The sequence below is a fragment of the Dioscorea cayenensis genome, unplaced genomic scaffold (assembly GCF_009730915.1).
Source record: "Dioscorea cayenensis subsp. rotundata cultivar TDr96_F1 unplaced genomic scaffold, TDr96_F1_v2_PseudoChromosome.rev07_lg8_w22 25.fasta BLBR01001308.1, whole genome shotgun sequence".
Taxonomy (NCBI): domain Eukaryota; kingdom Viridiplantae; phylum Streptophyta; class Magnoliopsida; order Dioscoreales; family Dioscoreaceae; genus Dioscorea; species Dioscorea cayenensis.
This window is the reverse complement of record NW_024087699.1, coordinates 12,962-28,777: the sequence shown is the minus strand read 5'-3', so window position 1 is coordinate 28,777 and position 15,816 is coordinate 12,962. Positions and strand designations below refer to the sequence as shown.

The following is a 15,816-nucleotide window of genomic DNA, read 5'->3' as shown; positions in this document are numbered from 1 at the left end:
CCTTTCAAAAAAAATGAAAACCTAGCTTACCTATTTCTGTTTCCTTAGAAGATCCCTTGGCAGTCTTTTGACCTAAACCTTTCGCAATGAAGTCAGTTGCAGTCCAGAGGAGCCCAATGGCAGTCAAACTTATGTTTATGTCGGTTTTCTGAGATCCATATGCCCCAGTAACTTCTATACATCTACAGTAATTATTTGATTAAAAAAAAAGTTCCATAAAAAATTGCAAGCTATAATAGTGAGAAATATGTGAATAAAGACCAACCCAAAGTAGAGATTTTTAAACTTTAGCTGATCGAGTCAGACTTAATGAGGATCTCATTAAAAGAAAAGGCTACTGAGACTTAAAATTTCCAGAATCCTTCAACAATGAACAATAATTTGCATTATTCTCAACTAAAACACAAGATATAAAATTGCTACTTTAACATGTAAAACAAACATATCAAGTAGGACACATACCTCAGAAAAATATAAGAAACTGAACATCCTATAATTTCTCAAAATTCCTCAACAGCATGATGCTTAGTGTACATATGTGATTAGAATGGCCAGTTTTATACTCACCACTTGATATGTAGTTAACTTTACATCTTTTTATGGCAACCCGCTAAAGGGATTATATAAATTTCAAGTTTTGATTCATTGCATAGCCTATTTACTTCCTTTCTAGTATATGTTCACCTAATATACATAACTCAGTTTAAAAGGGTTCAAATTTACTACTAAGAACTTTCTTAGTAACATTGTTATCAAGCAGACATCTAACAGTTTTATACTCACCACTTGATATGTAGTTAACTTTACATCTTTTTATGGCAACCCGCTAAAGGGATTATATAAATTTCAAGTTTTGATTCATTGCATAGCCTATTTACTTCCTTTCTAGTATATGTTCACCTAATATACATAACTCAGTTTAAAAGGGTTCAAATTTACTAATAAGAACTTTCTTAGTAACATTGTTATCAAGCAGACATCTAACTGTTCTACTGTGCTCAGTAACCATAGTAAACTCAAATTAATAAAAATTTATACCAATAGAAGAAAGTGCACCATAGTAATGGTAAAAAAATAGAGATATAATCAAGTTAGGAAATACATATTCTACATCATAAACTAATTAAACACAATCTGGTGACACAAAAATGCAAGAGCCTTCAGACTTCTTTGTCAACAAGAACAATCAATAAAGTTAAAATAGCTGTTCTTAATTTCTGGTTGGAATAAGGAGTTTGTCCAACATCGGACCATAGTTAAAATGGAAAGTGATGGGACATTCCTTCACTAGAAAACTATGATAAAAGGGAATGCTATAATCACCATTTTGCTCCAAATTTTATTGGTCTCATTTTTCGTATCAAGTGAGAATATTGCAAGTCCATTTATAGGCGGACTACTTGTGGTGATTGGTGGTATACAACTCATTTATTTACAATTGACTCCTCAATCAACATAAATCAGATAAATGGCTGCACGAAGTATGGTCAGGTTGGTTTGCTATGAGGATTTGGCACTTCAAGAGGCCATGGAACCATATGCCAAAGAACCAATCTATGCATACAAACTTGCAGAAAAATTGATCATATAAAGAAGCAAATAGTGCCACAAGAAAAAAAATTACAATCATGAAGAACTCCAGAAAAGGAATTTCAAGATGGCTTAATTCAAAAAGAAATGATCCAAAACAAAATGAGATTGGAAAGAGATTAAACTCAAATTAAGGCCAAATATGATAACATACACATCTAAGCATTGTGCAGGAATGGTTGACAATCCATCATTCATTATTACACGTATACTCTGCAAGCAGAAAACAAAAACAAGTCAGTAATTAGCACATGTCACAAGGCCAATAACTTCCCTAAGTTATACTAAGTCTCTCATAAAATACAATTTAGCTTTTACCATATGAAATTGCTTCTGCAGTTTAAAAGAAAACCAAGTGCTATTTCTCTGACAGCATGTGCAAGGCAATATGTAGAAAAAATAAATAAAGCCAGAAGAAAACCTAATTAAGACCCATGTCAGGACAAATATTTCCAACTTTTAGGGCAAAACACCCAGGAAAAAATTGATTGGAAAACTTTAACAAGATTTTTTTAAGACAATTTCGGTTTCTTATATTGCACAGCTGCTTTTCACTTCACAGACTAATGTATGTACCTCTTTTGCCATGCTATAGACCCACTAATTTTTTTCTACTTTGTCCACTTTCTCTATCAACTTTTCCATCCCTTCCACACTTTCAACTCTCTATCCTTTTCTTTTTCTGCTTCACATCCTCTCTTTCTTCTCTTTCTATTACCTTCTCTCCGCCTGATCTCTACCACTCTTACCACACATACTATATTTGAACTTTAATATAGTCATCAATTTTTTATAGCAAACGAGTTATCGAGAAAATAAAAAACAAAGGATGAGAACAGTTTTGGAAAATAAAACTGGAACCAAGCAAAAAAACAACTTTAGTTTTTAAGTTCATTATAAAGATTAGTATGGGTTTCTCGATGTACTTATATTTAAGTGGAACAGGACTATGAAAACCAACAAAATTGCTTATGATTCTAACCAGCCAAAATGATAAATGGGTTTAGGTTCTAAAAGCAGATTCTCAAATAAAACAATGGACCAACTAGGGTTTTTTTTTTTTAAATATTCAAATCTTATATAGCAAGATGAGAGGAAGCAAATAGGATTGTGAAGGTCATACAGTTGTAAGATTAAAAACATAAATAGCTTATAACAACTACTTAAAAAAGAAAAAAGAACCAACTTGCAGGTTGACGATACAATTCTCACACAGGTTTGCACTTCAAGGTCTAAGGTACTTTTGAGAACAATAACTGTCCACATATCCATAAAAGTCATGTTCTTTGCCCAAATCAGCATCAACCAGTCTGTTCAATACTCTCATATTAATTAACTTAGAAAATTTGGATGTAAATAGATGTTTAGTTTGAGTCTAACAAAATTTAACTTTTATAGGACCAAAATTAAAAAAAATCAAGGTGAGTGTTCAGTTGGTTCCAAATCATTCTAGTCAATTTAATACAACATCGGCCTCAAATCGGATAATCAATTCCAATTTCTTAGATAGCCAAAAAACATTTACCCAGTTCTTCAAACTAAAAATAGATTGGTTGTTCAACTTGACTATAAATACTGATAGAAAGAGAAAAGAAGAAAATGGTTACACTTTTTAGGTTAAAATGGTTTAAAAGATATTTATTTCTGAGGGAGCTTGCCAAAAGAAAATGGTCACCATTTACTAGATTAAACATGTCTAAAATATATTTATTTCTGAAGTTCGGGAAATAGGCATGGCCTCCATCTCATTCATGTTGGGAAGGAGCCGATGAAAAGTTTACTGATCACATGTTTGCTGATAGCAACCAATGGTTATAGTTCCCATTTTGTCAAATGCTAAAGTTACAAAGGTGTAATAGAGGAGTTCTAAGAAGGGCTCAAAACAAAAGCTCCATAGCAAGCACTTCCTCACAAATAACATCAATTAAAAAAATAAGTCATAAAAATCCAGTCAAAGCATTAACAGAATATATATACACACATACAAATACTAAAGCACCATCCATATAGTAGTGTAAACAACAAGGAATCATACAGCATAAAAACTGGAATATTATGTTTGTTTGCACTTGACATTATTAAGCTCCATACAATACAATGCTCAATAAACAAGACAGAATTGAACTTAAAATATACTGCAATAGCATGTCACTAACTTCCAACTCTATAGGTCAAATATCCCATTGTTCCTTGGTGGCACTCACAAAAGATGATAAGTATTAAAATTGCATAATATTTAGACTTGATTTAGGTGTTACTTTTTAGTCGATCATGCATTTTATTTCATATTTTGTACAAATTTATCTCTCCTAATTTGGATTTCTACTTTTCGATAATTTTGTGTGCAGATGAATGAAAACTGGACCTGATTCTACAGTTCTATAAAACATTCTTGAAGAGAGATCAAAAGAATCAAGTTAGGAGCAAAAGGTGTGTACAAGATAAAAACCAACAAGAAGCATAGGCATGGGCAAGATTGCACGGGTGTGCTTCTTACCAATTCAGAACAGCAGAACAAAACAGCAAGAAACACAGGTAGGGTGTGCAGCGTAGTATACCCATGGACTTTGCCCGTTTTATGAAACCCTGACTTGACTCTCGTTATAAAAGGGCGGCCAAATGGTTCTTTCGAAAGAGGAGAAGGGGAGGATCTTTTCGGCAAGGAAGCTAGGGTTCACCTTCTCCAAGCCTAGGCATCACTCAAAGACCATGAAAAGGAGAGAAAGCGGAGATCCATTGAAGAATTAAGAGTTTTTTATTTCTTTGTTTTTTCTTAAACCGTCTCATCTTTAGATTGATTTTAAATTGAATATTATGGCTTTTAAATCAAATATGAGTGAGTAAATTTTTTTATTCTAGGGTTGGGATTAGGCCAATGTTGAGATAATAGACAATATATTGACTTTCATTCTCGTATCAATGTTTATTCATTTTTATAATTCTTAATGCTTGTGAATGCGTCGGATCCCGTATTTGCATGATCTTGGATATCAAGGGAATGATCAAAAGGTGAATTAAGGTATTAGAAACCATAGAATTGAACATAAAACCTAGATTGGGATTTCTTGAGAGCTATTGGATATCATAGAACTTAAAGGATCTAATTAGATTCAATTACCACGAAAATAGCAGTCATTCTAAGTTAGATACCGCGCTATATTTTGAAAGGAATTAAACTTAATTGAAGTGGAGCTAATATGAAATCTTTAATCCAACATTGCCGTGAATTTTAATCCTTGAAGTCATTGCATTTGAATTAGTCACTCTAAGCCATCAGTTGCCTTAGTTTTGCTAGTTTAGTTTTGTTTAAGCATTACTTTCTTTAATTTCTCTGTACACATCAATTCACCTGGATAACACTATTTGTAAGAAATCGGTAATCAGCAACAAAGTCCTCGCAGCAACGATATTTATTACTGCTTGAATGATCCTTGCGATTGCGTAACAATCAAAAGGCTTGCCCATAGCAAGGGAGAAGTGAGAACAAACACAATTGAAAAACAACTTACGCAATGGAATATCATTTATTCAAGAAGTAAATGTGCAACTTAAATGGCACTAGAGATATCATCTATGGGAAGTTGCTTTAAATTGTTGCATATTTTTCTTGTAAGACACACCAGAACTTACATGTTTCGAAAATTTATTTACAGACTCTTCACTATGTTAAATCAAAATATAAATTCTTCTTATTAACAACCAGAAAAATTTGAGGTGTTAATCTAAATGATCCACAGTGCATTATCATTTTGTCTGGACACATGCCCAGTGTGAGTAACATTAAATGATGCTAGATCACTGGGAGAACTGATGTCTTGATGAGAAATAATCACTTTAGAAATGCACAAATTTTATTCACAATTTCATCATCTATCAAAGATTAAGACTACTAGGCCAAAAGACTATCATCAACCAGCTACAACATTAACAATAATGGTGAAATACAGCATATTAAAAACATTACTATACCAAAACGAATAATTTTTTCTTTCACCTGAAAGCCCAGTGAGACAAGATCCTTGTCTGCTTCACTAGCAACATTCCTGAAGTGGGTGAGGAGGAAAGAAGAGAGTATAAAAGGTCAAAGTCATGCATCATTTCACTAAGAAGAATTACATACAGTAAAATTAAAATAACCTCAGTAAATCAAGAATACAGGCCCAGCTATAGCATAGCTTCTCTCCATGCCTCTGTAAGCAAAGATCATATGATACATAAGAACAAAAGGTGAAGAAACATTCAAAAGGAAAAACAAAAGTAGCAGCCTGAGAGACATTGGGTACCTCTAAAACATGCAACAAGATCTTAAGGGAACCAGTTCGGACATCAATATTTTGACTAGATTTATAAAGGATCATCAGTGGAGAGAGAACCGCACATTCAAAAGATCCTAATTGAAAGTCATTTAGTTTCACCTAAAAAAAGTAAATAAATAAGAAAGTCAACACACATAACTTAATAGAACAAGAATGCTTGATTACAACAATTCTTACATCAGAATTAATCAACTGCTTCTCAGAATTCTGATTTGTTTGAAATTGATCAGAACCTAAGACTGCACAAATTGACTTATCTAATGCATCAAGTGCAAGATTTCTCAGCTGCGGACTGAAAGCATCAGCAAGCTGCAAAGCACCAGAATATTTAGTTTTATTAGAGGAAACTGCAAGCTAGATGACCAATGAAAGATTCAAGACAAACACCTCAAGGAGATGGCCAACAACTAGATCCCATATTGGCTCGACACCTGAAATAAACAACAAAAACTGGAAATCCATATCAAATTTGATTGGAGTGCTTTATATCATAACAAGGAACCAAAATGAAGGGGTGGCACTCAAATATTTGTTCCCTAGCATTACAGTTTACATTAATAATTTTAGGCTAAATAAATGGATTGATTTCCATCAGAAGTTTACTTTGGAGCATGTCTGTATAAATAAATCCAATCAATTGGTGGTCCTAAAGAAGGCAGAGAGGGTGATGTAGAATTTTCGTGAATGCAGAAGATAATTTTTGTGATTCCATTAAGGTACACAAAAAGAAAGTGTAAACAATGTGACAAATCTCATGAGTCACTCACATGGCAAAATTTTCATGCATATTGTGTTTATCAGTGAAGTAGAATGAAAAAGATAAATTGAATGAGCATGAATAGAGAAGAATTGAACAGTTTTGGAGGACATAGCAGTCATCTTACGGTGCAAATTGTTTACAAGTATTGATGTCATTCGTTCTATAGAAAATGCAACACTTCCAATTTGCTGATTTGTAGCTTGGCCTGTGACAGTCAAACTTCCAGGAACAGTTTGACTTGACAATTGGCACAGGGCAGAAAGTAGTGACTTCACAGCAGAAACATGCATAAGAGCGGAACTCTCGAACAACTTCATAACAAAAGAGAGAGAACTATTTTAGAACGGAACCTTAAATGTGTAGCTCATAACAAGTAGCATGATGTCCTGCAAACCTGAGAGTTCAAAGAAGAAAGGATGTTGAAGTCACTATACTGTCCAGAAGTGTCCCTAGTCAGCCTTGAGACAGTAGAAACTTCCTAAACAAACAAATAAGGGTGTTAGCTTTGACAGAGTAAGAAACTGTAGAAGATTGTAGTAAATCTTAATAGAATAAAAAGTAATATCATCTCAAGCTATCAGTAGGATTAATAAAGAAGAAAAGTTATACAAACAGGTTGCTTAATGGGGAAGTTCAATACAAATCACTCGCAGTTAAATTGTTAAAAGAAGTCTAAATATTTCCCTCATTAAAGATTTTTAACAGTTTAACACTAAAATTTAGACAAAGTTGCAATCCTAAAAACATATTGACGATATCTTAGTTTGCATTACAATTGCCATCTAGGCAACAGATAACTATTTCCTTGTCTGACCTGCGTAGACGCATGCGGAGAATGGATTGCTCGATCCAGAGCAGCTAGGGTCTCCAAAACCTACAGAATGAGAAAGAATAACTAACATGCGGTACAAAAGTTGACCTACATCAGTATTAGAAAAAGCATACATACTAAAACCCAAGATGGACCCAAAACATTATGCAAGCGGTGTGCAACATTGAAGAGTGTCCTCAATGCCTGAAATACCAGCAACAAGATAAAAATCAATCAATTACCATCATCTTGACCTAATCCTTGCCATGCTCAAATACAGTCATCTGGGTATATATACAGCACAAAATTCTAAAATAACTGCAGAGGCAAGTTCCAGATATATCACCTGAACATTCTTAGGTGTTAAAACAATATTCTCCCGCTGATCAGTTGAGTGCTCAGACCTTTTTGATCCCGGGGAGAATAAGCCACTGATGACAGTAGAAAACAAGTGAGTGAAATTACAATGTACCCTGTACCTTCTAGTCAAATACTGATGATAACAATTAACCCATTAAAGTGAATAAAAACAAGGAGAATGATAAAAATAATATGCAATTAATAAGGTATTAACTAGCATTCCAACATATAGGCCTGAACAAAGTTTGCAGAACCAATGGGTGACAAAATTAATGTCCACGATACATAGGAAGCAATGACCATGAAACATACTAAAGATATGAAGAAAATAGAGATCCCAATAATTAGAGGGTTTATAATTTATAGAGGATGTCACAAATAGGATTAAAGTGGGTTGGGTAAAATGGAGGACTTCTGGACTTTCATGCGATCGTAGAATGCCTCTTGGATTGAAAGGTAATTTTTATAGAACAAGTGTTAGGCTAGCTATGATGTATGGGCCAGATGTTGAACGGCTAAAAAACAACTTACTCAAAGGATGGATGAGGCTAAGATAAGAATATTGCGATAAATGTCAAGCATTACAAGGAAAGACTGATTAAAGAATGAAATTATCCGAAATAGATTATGGGTGGCACCTATTATTAATAAGTTGAGTTAAGATAGCATGGACATGTCCTTGATGACCAGTAGATGCCCCATAAGACAAGTGAAAGCCTTTCAGGTGCGGGATCATAAAAGAAGTAGAGATAAGCCTAGAAAGTGTTTAATAGAAACTTTACAAAATAATATCTCCAAGCTTGGTTTACCTAAGCTTTTGGCCTTTATTAGAGAGATGTGGAAGGGAATGGTTCATTCAACTAGCCCAAAATACTTGGGACAAAAGGCTTGTTGTTATTGTTGTTGTTGTTGTAACTTGTTACAGCTTCTAAGATTTACAAAATATTTACTTTAACTAATCAAAGGCAAATGAGGAACTACTTTTTGTTATAGAATAAGACGTTATTCTGTGAATATTGAAATAATAGCATAATCATAGGAATTTAGCAGATTTATACAGATTTGATTTTTTTTTCTCCTAATTAAGATTTTTTTGTATATGCATGTTGTATGATTAATAAAAAGTAGTAAACTTTCTTCTCCCAATTTACATGGTATCAGAGGAACAAAGTCCCTGCCATTTATCCACCTAGTTTTCTTCCTTGGTGTTGCATCAACGTGTCAGAGCTGATGCCCAGTTTGTTGCTTGATTGAGAGTCATTTGTGCTTTGATCTTCAACAAGTCTTGCTATCTCCAAGTTTAGGTTTGTCCAATTTGTGATTTTGGTATTTTGATTCTGGTTTTGTTCCTCCAAATGACCAAGGGGCAGAAATCATAGAGATGGCCATAAAGGAGGGGAGCTAATAATCATGATAAAGGTGCTGACAGTCATAGTTTAGAGTCAGAAGGAATTGTGCTATTATGGTCATGAGCCTTGCCAAACAAAGCACACATCTAGGAAACTTCAAAACAAGCCTCAGCAAGGTAGCAAAGGTTGCAGTTTTTTATACTGCAAATAAGTTTGCCAATTTTCTCAGCACAAGGAATCATTACTTTCCACTACTCCCATCACTGCTATCACCAAGTCAGGTGAATCCACTACACTTGTTTCCTCATCTCATCCAAATGGGTCACTGATTTTGGTGCTGCAAATCGATTCCAAAAAATGTACTACCAAATCTACAATTCAGGAGATAGAAACAGAGGTCTATACCTGAACTTGTTTTACCAAAAAAATACCCGAACCATGGGGGACTAAAACTATTAAGAGAATACCCCAAATATTTGGAGAACAGTGATAATACCTCAGGAGCCCGAATAGTATTCTTAAGACAAAACCTAGACGAATGGTGCCTAGAATCTAGGTTAAACCGAAAAATAGGCAAAATCATTGAACAAGGATTATGCGGTGACGAAATCATAAAATAATATCATATTGGCTGTTCTGAAGCCAATGAAAATAAAAAATACAAAATCAAGAGAAAACTCAAAAAGAAATTTGAGAAGAAACATTTAAAGAAAAAACCTATTCTAAAAGAAAGTTTACACCTCAAAAGTGTAAATGCTTTCTAAGCCCAGAAGAAGTACATTATGCAAATTGGAGTCCAAAAAGTATTATAAATACCAATATGATAAATCTCAAAGTTATTGAAGAAATTCAAAATCTAAAAATAGAGAGTGATAATCAGTCACTTTATTATCTATCAGAAATTGATAGTGATTCAGAATAACTAGTCCATATAGTATTTATATTACTGTTGGCCTATGTTATAAAGAATTTGAAACAAAGGTATTTCATGCCTTCATAGATTCAGGATCCAGAATCTGCTTGATTAACACACAAATGCCGAGATACATTGCTTGTTCCTGTGTTCGAACCTCCTTCGAGTTACATTGTTGGTTGGAATATCCACCTCTACTTTCTTGAAGAAATTATACCCTCAATTTCAAAATGCCTTGTCATTAGATTGTGAGTCAAGCCAGTTTGCCAAACATCATCGTCTTCTTTCATTACCTAAAGTCAATCAGCAGGCCATTTTTCCTTTTGAGTTAGTCCATTGTGATGTTTAAGGTCCTTGTCCTGATGTGTCCAGGCTTGGTCTTAAATGTTTCATTACTTTTGTCTATTATTCTTGCATTACTTGGTATATTTAATGAAAAATTGTTATGAGTTATTTTCTACTTTTCGTATGTCTTGTGCTAAAATAAAAACATAATTCAATGTTTCTATGCACACATGGCAAAGTGATACTACCAAAGAATATTTTTCAACAAACTTACATCGTAATATAACTCAGAATGGCATTATCCAACACTATTTTTGCGTGGATACACCCTATCAAAATGGCATTATCCTTGAGGTAGCATGAGCATTTCTTTTCAAATGAAAGTTCCAAAACAATCCATATTTAATGTTGTCTTCATGACTTGCTTTCTGCTTTATCAAATGTATTCTTCTCTTGTTAGTGGTGATATTCCTTAAACTTTTCTCTGGCATATTCTAAGTCCTTGTTTCACATTTAATCAAGAACTTCTAGTTGTATTGGTTTTGACTGCGATGTTTGTCCTCAGTTAACCAAATTAGATCTAGAATCTCTCAAGTATGTTTTGGTCCCTAGAAAAGGTTCATGCATTACGCTCTTATTGATGATTGCTATTTTGTCTTTACAAATGTCTCTTTCCTTCAAAATATTTTTCCCCCCATTCTCAATTTATGACAATCACTAAGAGAGAATGGAGTAAAAAGGGAAGATGATCAATTGGTTTATACTATAACATTCTATCAATTAACCAAATATTTTAGCAACTGCTCGGACACTTGCTTGGCCACATATTATCCATGTTTATTCCAAGAAACTAGAAACTCATGACACATGTCCTCCGCTAGCCTTTTCACTACCAAATCCAGTCTCTTAATCTTCCTAATGTTCTTTAGAAAAGTAAACGTTAGTGTGCTTATCCTATTTCTTCCTTTGTTTCATAAGATCACTTATTCTCTTCTTATAGCCCTTTTATTGCATTCATAGATTCACTGTTCATGAAGCATTGCCCCATCATGGCCAGTGTCACAGCCTTCATCTTCTAAGATAGATGTTCAACAATAAGAAAAATAATCAACTCCACTGTGATGGCACAACAAGTAGCTGAAGTTGTTCTCATCCTTCTTTCCTTGCCAAAATCTAAATAAATCAAAATCAACAGAGAAAAAACAGAGGAAACCGGCAAAAAAAAAAAATGCTTCATTTTCTTGCAAACTCAACTTGTGTTCTACAACATAGACCAGGGGATCTTTTTCATAGCCACAAGAAAGAAAAAAAAAAAACACTGCCGTAAATCAGCTTCATGAAGCTAAAGTAGAAACATGCCAAAAACTAGCTGATTCTCAAGCCTCTTTGCAAGATTTAGTAAAACGCATGCACCCACCAATAACACACTTGCCATGTTGCACTTACCTCTCTCAATACAATGTTCAGGCAATCATGGTTAAGGCTTAGCAATGCCAAGCCTGCATAGCACCTTGACAATATCCAAGATACAACTCTATTAACTCCAGCTCAGCGCCTTAATCGTGCCCTGCCCACCGCACTCAACCACTCCTGCAGGGCACCTTGACAGTGCCTCCACCACACTTTTCAGCCATACCTCTTAGCCATTCCTGGAAAGAGTCATGATGGAGTCTCAGTCATTCCTATGCAAGGCCTTGGAAGAGTCTTGGCCACAACCTTCAGTTACTCTTGCATAGTGTCTCAGCATAGTCTTAGCCACACCTTTTAGTTATTCCTATGCTGTGCGTCGGCAACACCTCAGCCACATCTCTCGAAAATCTCTTGGTGGCCACCAAGTCTCCATTAGCGAGCCCCTTCAAACCACTGCCACTAGTAGCGCCCAACACCCTCATTGGCCTGAGCTTAAGAAAGCTATTGATTTCCTTTTTGAACTGCCACAATATCATATCTTTTCACAAACTTGCTTCAAATTCAGGGAAACTTTTCCACAGTGCAAGGCAGTAAATTCACCGGTTCTTCTTGCTCTGACTCCTTACTTTGCAATATAGAATTTGGTCAACCATCCTCTTAAACTCCTTTCCAACAATAAGGAAACCCACCTAGACTTAGTTCTGGTTGGGTCAAGGCTCAACCATCCTTTTGAACACCTTTCCAACAACAAGGGAACCCACCAGAACCTAGTTCTGGTTGGATCAAGTGAGTCATCATTGCCAAAGTTTGAGAATCTTTCGGGAAAATCCAAATGAAAACAACATTGGAGACTTTTTGCATAATTTTAAATGGTCCATCAAATTGTAGAATGAGACCCTTGTGCTATGTAGTTTCTTCCAAGTCCGAGAGGTTAGCTTCAAGTACACTTGATCTCCAACTCCAAACTCCAAATGTCTGCTTCTTTGGTTGACATACTTCTTCATTCTTCTTGAAGCATTTGCCAAACTAACCTTGGCTCTCTTGACCATCTCTTATTCATCCATGCAAAGTGGTAGGTAGTAGAACACTTGCCACCAGTTTACTTTTTGGCAGTTTCATATAGAGCAAGCTGCTAATATCCATTAGCTAAACCAAAAGGACTCATTCTAGAAGATGAAGACTTCTACAAGTTATAGGAGAATTGGGCCACCTTCAATGGATCTAGCCAATTTTTTCGCTAAGCGGAAATGTAATACTGCATCTACTCCTCCAATAAAGCATTTACCTTTTTTGCTTGCCCATTAACTTGTAGACGGTTAGCAATAGAAAATTTGAGTTAAAATCCTAACACTCCAAATGGAGAATAAAACCGCCATGTGAAGCCGACATCACTATCACTAACAATGCCCTCAAGTATCCCATAGACTTGCACCAAATGCTATAGGAACATCACACCCATTAACACCAAATTACATGCCGTCGGGACAAGAAGAAAGACGACATACTTAGAAAGCTTGTTTACCACCACCAACACAAAGCAGAGATGAAACCATAAGATAGATGCAAATGGCCTTTCAAAAATGGGAAGTGGTTGGAGAAGAATGGTCTCGATTCTTGTATCTAGTTTGTCTTACTAGTAAAAGTAACAAGTCTTCACATAAGATTCAATGTCATTGCCCATATTTGGCCAATAGTAGTGGCGCGAAAGAAAAGCTTACATGCTTTCCGGAGCAAGATGTCCTGCCCTCTTTTAGTATCATGAGTCTACTTCAATAATTCTCACCTAAGAGTACATCTTTGTATAAAGAGCCTTGCTTTCCTAAAATGAAAATGACCATCTTCTATCCAATACCTCACTACCAAGCTTTTTTTGAAATTCCTTCAACAGCTTATCATATTGTACATCAGTTTGCCCATCTTCACTAGTAGTTCCCAAATTCTACTTAAACTTAGGATGAGGAAGACACAAACTCCACAACTTGCTTTCTACTAACTCCAACAACCACCCAATTATGTCTCTCTGGTTTTTGTTGCCATCCAAAGTCATTCTTATAGGAATTCATGCCATCTAGCTTGCCCGTGAAACAATATTATTTTTTTTTTGGCTAGCAAAGAAGATATTTATCACATTATCTAATTTAATCATAAATTTAGTCCCCAACAAATATACTCACTATAACTATATACAATGAATGACAGCCAGCATCCCCTTCCCATGAGACGAATACTTTTGCTCAAATTCCTTCAACTTCCAACTTTTCAAAGCCATAAGATATTCTTAACCAATACTTCCTCCAATTGCCATATGAAAGCATCTATGTGAACTTCCAAGTGCAATCCAAATTTTGGAAGCCAAAGATTGGTATACTGACGATAGCAACACTAAGTTGTTAAATGCAACTTGTTGCTTCTCCATCAGTCCATCTAGCACTAAGGATGATCCTTCTTCAAAAGATCAATGAGAGAGCCTATTATCTTCTGCTAATAGTCACTTATGAACTTCAAAAAGCCAAGAAACAAGCACAGGAACTTTGGCAAGAACTGGCCAATTCAAAACCGTTTGGTTCTTCTTTTTGTCCATTTGCACTTTCCCTTAGGAATCCGATGCCCTAAAACAGGATATTCTTTTAAGCAAACTGTTGAGATTTATTATATGTTTATATATTTTCAGGTTTTTCAGGGGCCTGTGGGCAAATAGGTAACTATGAAATAGTCCGGGGTTGTTTTTATAAGAGTGAGGTCTAAGGCTCTATATAAGCCCAAAAAATTTATCAATGAGAAGTAACCAAATTAAAAACAATATGGAATCAGAGAGAAATCCAGCAAAACCCTAACGAAGTTCAGCAGCCGCTACAGTACCGCCGCCCATCTCTTCTCTACTCGGCCATCACCTTTTTCCTTTTCCGTCAATTGAAATTTGCCAAATGGGGGGGCCAATACCCTACCAATCGCAAAGAAGGGGTTGAGATAGGTTTGATCTAGATCTTGATGTCTTGAAGGACCAAGATTGTGTCAAGAAACGAAAGAAAGGTTGAATGAAAGGGATCTTGATCTTGTGGGTGAAGAAGATCAAGACAGGGTCAAGTTAAGAAGAAGAAGGAAGTCACGTGCGATCTATGTGATCTAGACTTTAATACTTAAGATTGATCGATGGAGGATATTATAAAAAAACTGAATGAAACGAAGCTTAAAACCTTGCTTCTGATGTTGGGTCGGCAAGGGAAGGGATCAGCACCGGTATATCCACAGCCTATGAGGCTGGATCTCCTTCCTGTAGATCTGAAGCTTGATGGACCAACCACGTATTTGAGTTGGTCGCGTCGGATTGAGGCTGCTCTAGTGGGGAAGAGGCTAGATGGATACCCGACAGGAGTCAAGGCTGAGCCAACGAGTGGAAGCGCTGAGAAGAATGAGTGGAGGACCACACACGCCTTGCTTTACACATGGCTATTGAACTCAATGGTTCCAAAGGTTGCTTCATCAGAGGATGGTATTCGAAAGGTAGAGGATATTTGGGTGAAGCTGAAGAGGACCATGCTGGGGCTGAGAACCACATGGGGGTGTTCCAAATCCAACGCGACATAGAGGCGGTGGTGCAAGGTGATAGATCTATTTAGGAGTACTCCATGGAGCTGGAACAGCTATGGCAAGATCTTGATCATTTTTCACCTATATCGAGCTGCAGTGATCCAGGGTGCAAGAGCAAAGAGTTCAATGCACAAATGGGGACAATGCAGTTCTTGGCTCATCTAAACCCGGCCTTTGATCAGAGGAGATCAATCCTTCTAGCCCAAACAAATACTCCTTCATGGGATGAGGCTATCTCTGCCATGATACAGAAGGAGTCGCATGAGGCTACACTCTGAGTTGAGTGGACTTCCAGGTGTTCGATCAGCTTTGGCTACCTTGAGCTCATGTATGACAGGTGCGAAGGGGGAAACCCGCAGGTGCTACAATTGTGGAGAAGTGGGCCACCTGAGTAAAACTTGTCCAAAGCCACATAAGGAGAGAGAGATAGGTGG

At 35.9% G+C, this 15,816-nt stretch overlaps 1 protein-coding gene across 2 annotated transcripts in view; it reads right to left on the bottom strand.

Moving 5' to 3' along the window:
• LOC120256154 (protein MON2 homolog) overlaps nucleotides 1–15,816 on the bottom strand; it is a 36,602-nt gene that overhangs the window by 8,956 nt on the left and 11,830 nt on the right. For both annotated transcript variants that reach the window (XR_005535194.1, XM_039263917.1), the window contains exons 5-16: nucleotides 7,824–7,908; nucleotides 7,616–7,681; nucleotides 7,481–7,540; nucleotides 7,061–7,144; nucleotides 6,791–6,977; nucleotides 6,294–6,337; nucleotides 6,084–6,215; nucleotides 5,874–6,005; nucleotides 5,728–5,780; nucleotides 5,585–5,633; nucleotides 1,745–1,803; nucleotides 31–182 (exon numbers count right to left, since the gene is read on the bottom strand). Coding sequence is in view for 1 of the 2 variants with exons in the window: in XM_039263917.1 (XP_039119851.1) it covers nucleotides 31–182; nucleotides 1,745–1,803; nucleotides 5,585–5,633; nucleotides 5,728–5,780; nucleotides 5,874–6,005; nucleotides 6,084–6,215; nucleotides 6,294–6,337; nucleotides 6,791–6,977; nucleotides 7,061–7,144; nucleotides 7,481–7,540; nucleotides 7,616–7,681; nucleotides 7,824–7,908 (1,103 nt within the window). In the remaining variant the exon portion in view is untranslated. The remainder of the gene's footprint in view (nucleotides 1–30; nucleotides 183–1,744; nucleotides 1,804–5,584; nucleotides 5,634–5,727; nucleotides 5,781–5,873; nucleotides 6,006–6,083; nucleotides 6,216–6,293; nucleotides 6,338–6,790; nucleotides 6,978–7,060; nucleotides 7,145–7,480; nucleotides 7,541–7,615; nucleotides 7,682–7,823; nucleotides 7,909–15,816) is intronic.